Below are 14,792 nucleotides of genomic sequence, written 5' to 3' on the forward strand. Positions count from 1 at the left end.
TATCAGCAAAATGCGTTTTTTGATCCGTGGTAAGAGCATCCAATGGTAAAATATCTGACCATTAGTCAAAAAAGTTAACTACTCAGTATTGGAGGGTTAAAAAGATGGCCGCTGGTAATTTATATAGTAACAGCTGTTTGTCACAGAAATCAAACTATGATAAATACGTTTATTACTATCTAATGATGAATTTAAACATATTGAGATACTTTAATTAATGAGACGATGAAGAAGACGATAATATTATATGAGAATGTGTTAATGAGTGACCAAAAATATTTAGGCAATGCCATCCGCCATTAGAAACCTGGGATGATGTAGATTTTTGTCACTGTTACCTCCTATCGAAGGGAACAGTGCTCTGGATTGTTACTGAAATTGGGAATGATCTTAAACTGCCAATGAACAAGAGAATATATATACAGCAGCTCATACCAACCTATTTTGCTTCATTACTAACTACAGAACCGCAGCAGTATATAATTAAGTATATTACTAATTCATTATGTGTTTTATTGCCTATAATATTAACTTATAATTATTATAATTAAATAAAATACAAGAACAAGAGTATATATAGACAGCAGCTCATACAAACCTATTTTGCTTCATTACTAGCTACAGAACCGCACCAGTATATAATTAAGTATATTACTAATTCATTATGTGTTTTATTGCCTATAATATTAACTTATAATTATTATAAGTTAATATTATAGGCAATAAAATACATAATTAATTAGAGTTAATATTATTTATATATTACTAATAATATTAACTTATAATTATTATAAGTACATACAAGTATGTACTTATACTAAAAACTACAGCTACACATTAGTTAGGGACCTATGATATTCTTTAGGGCTTTTATTACATTTGTGAGTTAGCATCTACCTACTTTATTACAAGAATTTATAAATAAAACATTTGACTTGATTAATAAACTGTTTAATTACAACTTAAATACAAACCATTTTTATTAAAAAAACAATACAAAATTTACATGAAACCCTAAAGTAGCAATTAAATATTTTCTAATTGTTTCTTCTTGCATTTCACCTCAATTTGATGCAACTCTTTTTGCTGCTACATATATTTATTGTGCCTTTCTTCCATCTGCTGCATCACTTTTTGGTGCACCTCCTCTTTATGCAGTATGGATGTTTGGTGGGCCTCTCATTGGTGCAGCAAATGTTTTTGATGCTCTTCCTTAGCATAATTTAACAAATCATCCTCTCTTATTTGTCTTTGTTTCAAAAACTCAATTTTTTTTTATCCGTGTGGATCATAATCCGCTTCATTGTTTCCAAAGGGTTAAAAGATTTTTTCCTTTTGTTGTAGGACACAGCTATACAAGAATAAATATAAAAATGTGCCTACACCTTCATTAAATGTATATTAAATTTAACACTTCGGTGTCTAGACCCATCTGAGTTGAAAACGTCACAGAGATTTCCAAGCTGCATCTTTTTGTAGATTGCTGCAGTGATCAGTTGTTTGCAGGTTACGACTGTGTAATCCTTGAGAAGCATCACCAGTTTGGCAGTTTCTTTTTTGGCGAAGTTAGCAGTATGGTCCCTTTAACAAAACATAAATGTATTACTTTATATTACGAAACACAAGATAAACCGGAATAAATAACACGAAAATATGTTTGTACTTACTTATTTGACCGTTGGCTGTTTGCGGACATCGTTATTTATATATGTATTTAAGTATCGTAAAAGCTGTAAACCGTATTAAAACACAGAAAAACAACTTTATTTATATCGTGTTATTTAGATTAATTTGACACTTCAAACTCTTCAAAGCGCAAATAACGAATGAAGATGGCAAAAATGGATTTCATTCACTCAATATGTCTAGTGTTGTCATACAAAATAAATGTTCCCCACAAAAAAGAACCACATTTTTTGGGATGTCATTGCTCATTGCACTGGCAACAAATTGACAAATTGTTAAGTTTAACTATAGTTAAAAAAGGCATTGAAAAACGCATTTACGATTTTACCAATGGTTAATGTAACAAATGGTAAAACCATTTTTTACTACGGATCAAAAAACTGGCCCTAAGTCTCAGAAATCTAAAGTTTTAGATTTGAATAAATATGAACAAGACTTAAAAATTATTTTGCCAAAGAAGTTTCACTTCTGACATGTATACTTTGTACGCACGCAGTTATTCTTTTAATATAACAGGGGGCAAAATGGCAGGAGCCTCATCTGATGTATGTTAGTGATACCGCCGCCTATGAACATTGCCAGAGGGCTCACTTGCCGGCCTTTTAAGAATTGATACGCTTCTGATTTCTTTTCTCAAAGGACTCTAAGTCGAATTGGTTCGGAAATACTGCAGTGGGCAGCAGACATTGTGGTGATGTGTGGCAAAATCTGTCTTAAGAAACGCTTAGTTGTGGAAACGAACGTAAAGGTGATACGGGTGGTAAAATAAAATAAAATAAAATAAAAGAAAATATGTTTATTATGGAACATAAGATACATGTATCACTTATTCCACGTCATTAAATTTGAATTTGTAGGCATCCCTACTCATCGGCAAAGAAGACAGAGGGTGTAGGCCGAGAGAAAAAGCCGGCGTAAAAAACTCTCGGTACTCTTTTAAAATATCAAATCATCAAACAACACTTATTTTAAAACAAATATCGCAAATTAATTAGAGGTAGCCTGTCTAGCACTAGTCCCAGGCCCTTTTATCAACTAGATAATCGTTGACTTTATAGTAAGCCTTTTTACACAGCTTTTCTTTAATACATTTCTTAATTTTATTGAAAGGCAGAGATAAAAGAGCCTCTGGGATTTTATTAAAGAAGGTATTTCGTATTCTGCCTGGGTTCTTGTTCACATCCCACAACATTAAGTAATAAAATAAAAACAAAATGTATAAACAATTCTTCATATAAGTTGTCCATCGTTACTTTTCGTACAATCCCACATTTTCCTAGTATCTGTGTGAATGTAGAATAGTATGAAATCAACGTCCAATTGAGGCAACTCGAAAACAAGGGAAGCCTTAGGATCCAGGATATTTTCCAAGCTATTACGTTCCCCGCTAGACGCCATTGTGCAGTACAAATTGTTTGCTACTTTTATTCAGGTAGATTCTTGGCCTTTTATGTTTCTACGAATTTCAGGTTTTGACGGTGAGAGCCGCAATAAAAACAATTACCGGAAACATTCTTGTTGTAGTAAAGCCTTTATTAATTGAAGCAATTTATTATTAAGTACCTTAAAAGGTATTTTAAAATATGTTTTGTTCTAATAGTTTTTATTGCTTCTAGTTAAACGATGAGTTTATTCAAAGCATGACGCTTTTCTTGATTACAATATTATTTTGTGAAGGTACAAAATGATAACATTCTTGCTTATTCCTCATTATAGGATTTGTGACCTACGTAGAAACCTTAGGTTTTCTTTAATTTCCCTTCTAGATAAATATATTAGACGAACTTCGTTTCGCCTTAATATGATTTCTTCACTCACACTTCAGCTTTTTTAATACGTAGTAGTATTAGTTACATACGGAACATTTTGATATTCTAGCCTATAGACTTCTGTTCGCTAAACTTTTTTTTCAATTTTTCTCCATAAAAAGTTTCCGCAGTATTCAAGGAATACTATAACTGGTCCAGTCGTCTAGAGCTAAGCAACATGTTTTGCGTTTCATTTTTATTTATATAGATGAAAAACCTACAACCTATACTTTTGAACAATTAATAAAGCATTTATCTGACCGCCTCCGTAGCTTAGTTAACGGACGTGGGGTATAACTAGGAGAATCAGGGGTCGATACAGATTAGTAGCTGTAGTGTTCAACATAAAAATACTGTTTTTTTTTTACGTACAAGTGTACATGTGTAGTGGGGCATGTACCAAATGACTCCACACGGTTCTTATTGAACTTACAAACTGGCAACTAAAGGTAGACCAAAGTTACTCCAGCTTTGGTCTACTCTCTGTCAAGCACTTTGAAACTATATTTCGAAATTTGACGGAGTAGGCATGAGATAGATTGCGATGATGATACGCTAGGGTCCATTAGGGGCTGTGCAGAAACGACTTTTACCAATAAAACCGAATTCCATGGCATTACAATCTACCATAGATTCGCTGATGGGTTATGAACATTTATAACTGATGTTTGTGGCTATCGTTCTTCTTATGTCTATTCAAATGTTATCAAATAGATTATAATAAGATACTTACCTTTTTTCTCCCTTCCTCCGTCGTGTCTAAAGACGATAGGTTGGTTATGTTCTCTCCTCCACATGACAGTGGGCGCGGGTACACCGGTAGCCGTGCAGGTTAGACGAATATTTCCACCTTCTCTTGCTGAGCTGCCTTCAGCCGCACTGTCTACTATATCTGGTGGGATCAGCACTGCTAGATAACCCATCTGTCAAGTATACAATTTAAGTCAGCGCAGTCTTTAAGCTTGGTTTAAAACCCACAAACAAGTTTTTGCCAGCTAAGATAGCACCTATTTCCAGCCGTAATTTAAAAGTAACCTTTTACAAGAACTTGCTCTGTTTTTGTTATTTATCATACCGATCCAAAGTATAGTTGATAGACGCATAATTTTTTGAAATTAATATGTCGCAGCCAACTAGCTTAATTAGCCGTTCAATTTTTTTTAATTTTTCATGATTGGACAATTCACACCAATTGACCTAGTCCCATACTAAGCTGGTGAAGCTTGTGTTATGGGTACTAGGCAACGGATATACATACATATTATAGAAAGATAGACATATAAATACATATTTAAACACCCAAGACCTAAGCACAACACCAAATGCTCATCACATTGATGTCTTGTCTCAGCCGGGGATCGAACCCGGGACCCATGGATTCGCAGTCAGGGGTACTAACCACTAGACCAATAAGCCGTCAACATAACAGCATAGCCTTTTAACTAAACGGCGCCTTTCAAGCCGCTAGTTAGTTTGGCTAGGCTATTAATTGAACGGCTAATTAAGCTAGTTGGCTGCGACATATATATGATATCATGGACAAATTATATATATTTAACATGCCGTTGTTGAAAAAAAGTAACGATGATAGGCAAGCGAGACGCTTACTTATTTGATAGTAAAAGAATTAAACAGATGTATCTGTTGTATTAACACTTAGAAAAGCTTACAATCGAAGTTATATTTATTTGTCAAACAATAACAAAAGCTTTTTCATTTATTAATTTACAGTACCAACATTTAGGAGTTCTATTGAAATCTGATGTCAGCAAAAAAGTTATCGGCGTTTAACGATAAATTATAATTGGCCGATAGCCTGTTAAAAATTGCGTACAAAAATATTACTAAAACGGCAATTACTATGCAATAAAGTGATTGTAACGGTTGATACGATATTTTATAATAAGGCGGCTAGTTATTAATTGAAAATAAATACAATTAAATCTTTTTTGACAATTGAGACAATTCACACCAATTGACCTAGTCCCATGCTAAGCTGGTAATATAAGATCCCGCTATACAACGACCTTCACCGAGATGCTTATTTAATGAAACTTATTTTATATTTAATTTAATATGTCAATAAATATAATCCATATGGGTTGTCTAGCAAATTTCAGTCCAGAGTAAGTTTAATTAATAATTAAAAAAAAAAATATTTTTATAATTTGCATTTAGTAAATTTTTTGAACTTTTTTCAATCAATATTTTTAATCAGGGTAGTATTATATATGTATCACTATAAACTTCTTTTATACTAAAGATGTATATATACTTTAGTGTCACATAAAAAATATACACATAAATAATTAATTGATTAAAAACAACCTAACGTTTGCATATTCTATGGGCTTCATACTTTCGATTGGTATAGAATTTATCTAATAATCATACCGGTGAAATGTTTAAAAAAATATTTTTTTTTAAAATTAATTAAACATACTCTGGACTGAAATTTGCTAGGCAACCCATATGGGTTATATTTATTGACATATTAAATTATATATAAAATAAGTTTCATTAAATAAGCATCTCGGTGAAGGTCGTTGTATAGCGGGATCTTAGACCATGGTGAAGCTTGTGTTATGGGTACTAGGCAACGAATATACATACATATTATAGATAGATAGATAGACATATAAATACATATTTAAACACCCAAGACCTAAGCACAACACCAAATGCTCATCACATCGATGTTCGTCTCAGCCGGGGATCGAACCCAGGACACATGGATTCGCAGTCAGGGGTACTAACCACTAGACCAATGAGTCGTCAAAACTGAGTTTATTAATACTTAACTCATTTTGTTGATTAGGTATCTACAAGTAGAGACTATTGGGCCGTGGGTTCAAGTGAACAGACGATAATTAAAGATTTATGATGGTTCTATAGTAGTTGGTAGATAGTATCGTGACCCCAGAGCTGGTGCTTTCCACGCTCAAGGAATATGTATCGCAATACAGCGAGGAAATGTTGCCAGCATTAACGGTACAATGCCACAGGGACCAAACTTATTTTAGTTTTATTTTTATCGATTTTTAATTATTATTATTACTATGTAGGTTAAGAATATTGTAAAATACTTTATATTTGTGTCAATGCCAGTTCTCAAATCAAACACGTAGAACTAGTAACTGGCAAGAAACTCTTCGGAACTTTTATTGTACTGTGTTTATGTTTCAATAAATGTTTATTTCTTACCTAATATGATGATATATGTGAAGAGAGAGAACCGGCGCGGCGTAGCGGTTATGCGAACTAATAATTCTTATTTGCTATACTTATTTTATCTTTATATATATAATTCTTCTGTGAGTGTGTATGTCACTGAACTTCTCTCAAACGACTGGACCGATTTTGATGAAATTTTTTGTGTGTGTTCAAGGGGATCTGGGAATGGTTTAGATTCACAAATCAGCCCGGCAGGTGGCGCTGCAGTCGGTACTTTCATACTGTAATATCCTAATAGCTTGAAATATCATGCAGGACAACGCCTGTAGGGTCCTCTAGTATTCATATAAAGATAATTAAGAATATCATCGTTCTCAAACAAAATATGTAATTTAGCAATGCTACAACCTCAAATCCCACGGTTCTCTTTCAATACACACATAAGTTAGTTTCGCAATTTAAATAATAACTCTTTCGACTCAAAATGCAATAGAAACTTTGAATAGTAATTGTTGAATTAAACATCTATTGGCACAAGTTCAATTCGTCGAAATGAAACCGTGTTGTAATGATAAAATTAATTTTCTGTTTGATTTGATTCTAACAAATGATGCGCAAACTCCAATAATGCAGAGGTCAATAGTAACAAATTGATAGAACTTGTTTGAATTTCAGACAGTTATTATCAAATCAAAATACATTTATTCAGTTTAGAAGCGTCTTAGCGCATGCTTATGAATTTCAGAAACGTTTTTCAAAATTTGCAAAAGAGAAAACCATCCGTTCGAAAAACAACCAGGAGGCCTTGTTCTGAGAAGAACGGGCAAGAAACTCAGCAAGTCTTACCCTCCCTTTACATTACAATTATTCAAAGGCAAATGAAATGACAAAGTCATTAAAGTTACATAAGTAAAAATGAAATAAAAATCTGTTGTGATTTACCACATTCACCATTACACGCATATTAACAACACCTCAAAGGTAACAAAACAAATTACAACAATATTTAAACTAGAAATATTGCCACGCGTTTTTATATATTATATAATAAACTATTATAAAACTATATGTTACCATGACATAAAAACATGGTACTACAAACTTGATACAATCTTTAGTACAGGTTTAGGAATTATTTCATGCGATCGTAAATACGTCTGCTTCAAATATTTGTATGACAAATATTAGACCACTAATGGCGGTTATGAGCCTAATTCCAGTGGCGCTGGTTAAAAATTGTAGAGTTAGTATAATTATTTTTTTATTGACAAAAGCTAACGCTCGCCACACTGATGAATTGGTACATTTAGAAAAATAAAATACAGGATGTAATGTGACAAGCACTTATAGGCAAAAATGAACACGAAGAGAATAAAAAGCAATGATTCTTAAATTATTAAAACAAAAGGAAAATTTATTTCAAAGTTTTTGGAGTTAGCGTCTATTGTATATCCAGACCTAGCTTATTAGAATGCTCAGTATGGGAATCGGTGAGTTTGGGCCAGAAGACGATCTTTTGAGAGGGAAAAATGGGATGATATAAAGAAAGATCTTTTATTCTTCAATACTTTTATGCATCTGCCCTAAGCCGAATTCGGCGAATGAGATTTTTTTAATAATAAGTTAAATCTATAATTTGTACTACCATTTTTTTTTAATTTTATCTTCACCGTATATGTCATAAGGTTTACACTGCAGAAAAAATTGCAATATAGTGTAAAAATTATACCCGACGGTTTAGTAGTAAAAACTGACAGTTAAGCTAAAATATCACGTCCTTCGGTACTCGGACCTACAGAAAATAATTGTGCTATGCACCTAAGTGAGTAAATAATGTTGTTCATATACAGGGTGTCCCAAAAGTCGACGTCAAGTCGAAATTTTCTCATAGGTAATGCCACACCAGTTATCAGAAAAATTAAAAAAAAAAACACTTTACGCCATCTTATTTAAACCACGCTGTGGTCTTGACGAACGTTTTGGGTGCGCTGAATCATTTGTTGTAATTTCAAAGAGATTGTTAAAAACAGACTTTGTTTAACAAAAAAAATTCTTATGGCCGATCTAAGAAATAATGGGCTCAGTGTTATACCACTGTAGAATCCTTATTAAATGCGCCAACTTTTAAAGCTACTTGCCAAACTGGAGTAATACATTTTTTTTCAGGACGATCAGTTGAAGTAGTGCGAAAGTTAATTTTGAAAACTTGGTACGGTATAAAATGACATTTTCCTAAAAGTTGGAGTGATCAGCACAGAGTTTAGGATCATAGGCTACATAAAACACTATTCGGGATGACGTAAGAGAATTTTTTTTGGCAAAAAGTAAATATTTGTAACAACAGGAATGAAAAAACTGTCACATGGTGTGCATTTTCTGGAATAACAATAAAATATCCATAACTTCAAAAATACATGACTTATTTTTTTTTTTTTTAATTTTTCTGATAACCTATGAGAAAATTTCCACTTGACGTCGACTTTTGGGACACCCTGTATATACGCATATGCAAAAAATTATATATTACTCAAGTAAATAATAACAACATAAAAATGAAAACTATTTTTCTAAAACGGCTTTAACTATTACGGTTTTTGTCTGATTTAAAAATAAAAAAAAATAATGGCTTGCTCGATAGACGAAAAATATGGCACAGAGCGCCCCACGCTTTTTCATAATAATACCAGTATTTTTTGTTCATCACCATTTTCAGCCTAAATTAGGAATTATCTTTCACTTTTTAGTTTGATGTGCTTTAAAAGCATGTGTTCTTGTTTTTTTAAACTATTATTTATTTTTTAGTTAAATTGTTTTTTTTTTCGGATTATTGCATTGTCATCGATCTTTGACAGGTGCGCAAAGTTTGAATTAAATCTGTCCGTTAAAAGTGGGTCAAAATCGAGTCCGAAGGAGTCGTTTACATACATACATACATACAGGTGAAGCTAATATAAAGCGTGTAATAATATTAATCTTAACCCACGTGGTGATAATAATTCAAATAAATAAATAAAAAACTAACACAAATTTATAAATTTGGTCCCTACAGTGTAGCATTATGTTGGCAGCATTTCCTCGCTTTTTATAAAACTATATTCAGTAAAAGTGTTCGATTAGCTTAAATAGAGACTTAAACTAGCGTAAATAGAGAACAATTGAGTTTAACCTTTTGAATTTCGCTTCTAATATGTGCCAAGAAGCGATCTACGAATCACTTTCCACACTAACTAGAACTAATTTTACCTGGCTTTTCATTGGGTCTGTGTTGACCTGGCACATATAAGTGCCTGAATCGTTCGCCTGCACATTGCTGACGTGCAATTTCCACGTGTTGTGATTGTTATATGTGACTGACAGTCGTGGGTTTAAAGCCACCATTTTTGTATGAATAGCGAGGATTGCCTTCGAATCAGATTTTAACCACGCCACCTGTGAGAAAGGAAAATATTAGATTATTTATTTATATATTATTATATACTCGGAGCACAAGTTTTCAATGTGTTCTCTGCCTTAGGTAGGGGTGTATAGTGCCGAGTGGTTTACCTATACTTGGAGGACACTGTCGAATTTCTAAGGCAGTACGGGATACTATAAAAAGGAGACTGTGGTAGAAACATGTATGTATCAACATCCTAGACTGAGGGTTGAAACAAACGGTGCGGCAATTCCCTTTTAGACCCGATAGAATGTGAGAGCAATCCCGGATCCTCTAACGCGGCCTTGTAGGAAATACCCGAGGTGGTTTTAGAATCTCTCATTAGCAAATTTTGGTGTAGGTCTCACATACCCATGCTACTTTCCTTCTCCTTACTTTACCTCGGATATTAAAAAAAGTATAGTGGAAACAAAAAGTATAAGATAGTTTTTTCCGTCCAAGACAGTCGTACAAATTTACAACTTATTTTCCAATGACAATGTTGTTCACGCAACATAATTTAATTAAAATTGCTGCAAATATACATTATAACCAAGCCATTAAGAAAATATATGTTTTAGAAGCTACTTTATAGTACAGCCTTGCGATTCTGTAACTAACTTTTCGAACTCACACAGCGGTTTTCGCATCGGCGGTCGCTCTCAAATCTGTCGTGAAGCAGTCATTTTATGATTTGGCATTCTGATATGGTGGGAGCTTGTAGCTTATTGTTTATTGGCATTCTGATAAACAATAAGCTACAAGCTCGTTAAAAGTTAGTTACAGAATCGCAAGGCAGAGCTACGATGCATGATGTTAAGTAAAATCACAGTCCATTACCACAGCTGGCTACGTTGAGCTTGACGTTATCAAAAGCGATTCCGATTACAATTCCGAAATTGAGTTTTTGTTTTGTTCAAGTTTGCCACTTCATGAATGAGTCAACTCAACGCAAATGTGAAAATTTGATTGCCCTACCTTTTGAAATGTCCTATATACAGGATGGCCAAAAAGTCGTGGATCAATCGTAACTAGGGGATAGATGAGATCATATAAGTCGAAAAAAATACTCTACCGAAAAGTGACCCTGTACTACAAGTTTTGGCGCATTTAATAAGGATTTTGAAAAGGTATTAAGACCCTATTTGCGTTTGATCCACGACTTTTTGGCCACCCTGTATAGGTGAAACTGTGCTTTGTTTATGTTTGAATGTGTATTCCGTTTTTGGCTTTTGTGTACATTGTAATTTTTTGGATATTGTTTAGTCAGTAGCTGTAGGAATACTTTTGAGCAAATAAATAAATAAATATTTCCTGCCAATTATCATAAATATGGAGTCTCTCTTTTAAAGCATTATTAATAAGCTTTTTATATTCTAATGAGTATGTCAATAAATTACAGAAAAGCATGTCATAAATGTGAAGTTTTAGAGAAAAAGAAAAGGGATAATCTTTTCATAAAATATAATGGGTAATGCAACTCCTCCGGTGTGTGAATTCTGTCGCTGTTTAACTATAGTAAACCATCGTGACTTTGATTATATAATTTTTTGTAATTGTAAATATATTATTTATATTTTATGACTCTTAAAGTTTAAATTTTTTTTTGTATTATAGTTTTGTAATTTTATAAGTTATTTTATTTTATATGCACTTTAACCTTAGTATTTATTTTTCCATACTAGGGTTGCCTGTCAAAGATCCCTTGTTAGCGATAAGGCCGCACAATAATCAATCATAACAATCTATATTTATGCTATAGTGATGCATCTCTGTGATGTGATCCATACACCAAATGTGCAAATAAAAAAGCATTAGCTCATATCTTGCGTAATCACCAGCTAATAGTCGATGTAATATACGCGATAAATTTCAAAGTTAAATTCATTATAATCACAAAATATAATTTGAAATACGAAACGCTTGAAACGATGTAGGATTAATTTAATAAATTGTGCCTACAATACTTGCTTCGAAGTTTTAAATAGTTTACATTGTTTGTAGCAAAACTTAATGGCACTGTAGAGTCTAGAGGTGAAACATGGAGGTTGCTGTAAGTAAACGCTGAAGGAATGTACGTCTCCGCGCTGTTTCCGCACATTTTTCATATGACATCTCGCTTTGTTGTGGTTGGAAAATAAATTAGTAACAATTTCATTGTTTGTGAAAATTATTTCCGACTGAAGCCAGTCCCGTTTCCGTGCACCAACGTTATTAACGTATTGTTCTGGAACGACGTGTGCCGTTACGACACTGTCTGTTGTACAATTTCTCCTATTTCTTTTGTTTTCTTCTGTAATATTGTACTTGGAGTTTTTATTTAATTTACCTTACAGCTCTGTACTAATTTTAAAGTCATTTATTAGCCTACCGTTGTAGCATTTAGACCAGTGTTTCCCAAACTTTTTTGTGTCGTAGACCCCTTGCCATGTTTTTCCGTGTTGGGTAGACACTACTTACCTGATATTGATTTCCTGTAACTTTCTAACTGTAGTGAAGTTTAGTGTTAAAAACTTAAAGTAAAAACACATGCTAATTTATACATTTATTAATTGAATTTAAATTAAAACTTAATAAAAAAAAAAATTAAAACCAAATAAAATTTTGTATCTGTTTGTTTGTAATGTATATGTTTTGATATTATAAGATAGTATGATGTAAGTGAATAGGTACTATCAGTGTATGTGTTGAGATCCACTATTGTGGACCCCCATTTTCATTTCATGGACCCCCCCCCAATTTTTTTTCGCTGACGTAGACCCCTTGCAGGTTGTCATAGACCCCTAGGGGTCGATATAGACCACTTTGGGAATCACTGATTAAGACGCTTCATTTAAAGGCCGGCCAAGCATTCTGGTTATGAGAGTGTCTATGGGCGGAATCACTTAACATCAAGCGAGGTTACCGTTTGCCACGTTATATAAAGAAAAAAATTTGTACTCTAGCAGATACGACCTGGACTTTAACAGTAACTGATGGTGGTATCAGATACATTTATTTATTTTTCGTTGCTACATATACAATTGACATAATTAAATGAAAAAGGAGGGCAACTGGCGGCCTTATCGCTTTCGAGCGATCTCTTCCAGGCAACCACTGTGAAAAAAAGAAAATAAAATAAAATTAGATAAGGCAAGCAAGAAGAGCAGAAATACATAATACCTACATAAAGTTACAGGAACAAAAAAACAAAAACTAAACTAAAAAGGACACAATATGAAAAAGAAAACGCACATGAATCACGATAATTTTAGATCAGTCTGACATCGGGTGGTACGAAAGTAAGTACGATGTGGATAGGTAATGTTTGTACAGTAGACATTTAAAAGAAGATAGAGAAGGAGCTAAGCTAATAGGGACGGGTAGTGAATTCCATAGCCTCACTGCAGAGACCTTAAAGGCCAAGTTATATAGTTGCAGAAATATATAATTTTACTCGGTATAGGTGTCACCGTAAAATTGTAAACACCATTATATTGTAATCTATCTCGCGAGATTATGAACTGTCGAAAGATTGTGAACCTAAACGAACTGCTTACAATTTAACGTATTATTATTCGGTAGATTGTAATCTATCGAAGTGAAACCGTCAAATTGTGAAACGGATCGCACCTCGCGCGCTGATTGGTTGAACAGAATATGCCCCGCGCCACCATTTTTGTTTGTTAATTCGTTTGTGGTCGAATGTAATGTGTCGACCAATCAGGTACAACCTTCGGACAGTTGACATTTTAAGATTGTAATTTGACGGTTTCACTTCGATAGATTACAATCTACCGAATAATAATACGTTAAATTGTAAGTATTACGCGGAGGTTCACAATCTTTCGACAGTTTATAATCTCGCGAGATAGATTACAATCTAACGGTATTTACAATTTAACGTTAACATAGGCAAGATTTATTAAAATCTTTGAATACGTGTCTAGCGAAATAATGCTTTTCCTTTGTAAGATTAAATCCTGCAATTGTTCGGAGGACAGCCGTGCTTTCGTACCCAAACACGCTGATTTTAGGTATAGCCTTAATATGCGGATTATAAACATTCCGCAGCACGTCGTTTTAAAAGCAACAGGCGTCTTGAACGACTGTCGTAAAAGTTTGTGAGAAAATAATTTTTATTTGAAAAAGTTTTTATCTGGTTTCATTTAATACGGAGCGTAATGACCAACGACGTCGGCAGAAGCGTAATTACTGCTCACTTATCTTCCATTATCCAATTTGTACATGAGATCAACTTTAATTTCTAGGCACTATTTAATATTCAGCTTTTACGATTATCAAGTTTCAGTTTAAAGTTGCAGCGAAAATGCGGTTTTTTGGAAAATGGGCGCGAGTTCATTAGCTTTATATTTAAGTATAAATACTATTTTTTTATTATCCCCTCCGGAAACAAGCCTAAAATAGGCAGTTATCATATGGACAAAGGCCGGCAAAGCAATCGTGAGCCCTCTGGCATTGAGAACCTCTGCCAGTTCTTTAAAAAAATACCCATTTTAGTGGGTGCGATGCCGGCCTTTCAGGGAGGAGCATGCTCTTTTTTCAAAGTATATATATGTCACCGTAAAATTGAAAACACCGTTAGATTGTAATCTATCTCGCGAGATAGTAAACTGTCGAAAGATTGTAAACCTCAACGCAATGCTTACAATTTAACGTATTATTATTCGGTAGATTGTAATCGATCGAAGTAAAACTGACAAACTGTG

General features: G+C 33.5%; 1 protein-coding gene and 1 long non-coding RNA gene across 2 annotated transcripts in view; both read right to left on the minus strand.

Moving 5' to 3' along the window:
- Positions 1-14,792, minus strand: part of LOC125060160 (lachesin-like) — an 82,467-nt gene that overhangs the window by 30,935 nt on the left and 36,740 nt on the right. The window contains exons 4-5 of the mRNA XM_047664925.1: positions 9,912-10,097; positions 4,228-4,417 (exon numbers count right to left, since the gene is read on the minus strand). Coding sequence (XP_047520881.1) covers positions 4,228-4,417; positions 9,912-10,097 — 376 coding nt within the window. The remainder of the gene's footprint in view (positions 1-4,227; positions 4,418-9,911; positions 10,098-14,792) is intronic.
- On the minus strand, positions 1,172-1,719 carry LOC125060164. The gene is made up of 2 exons (XR_007118807.1): positions 1,668-1,719; positions 1,172-1,581 (listed from the first exon to the last, which is right to left on the minus strand). It is a non-coding gene; the product is annotated as an uncharacterized LOC125060164 (long non-coding RNA).

This window comes from Pieris napi, chromosome 21 (assembly GCF_905475465.1).
Source record: "Pieris napi chromosome 21, ilPieNapi1.2, whole genome shotgun sequence".
NCBI lineage: Eukaryota > Metazoa > Arthropoda > Insecta > Lepidoptera > Pieridae > Pieris > Pieris napi.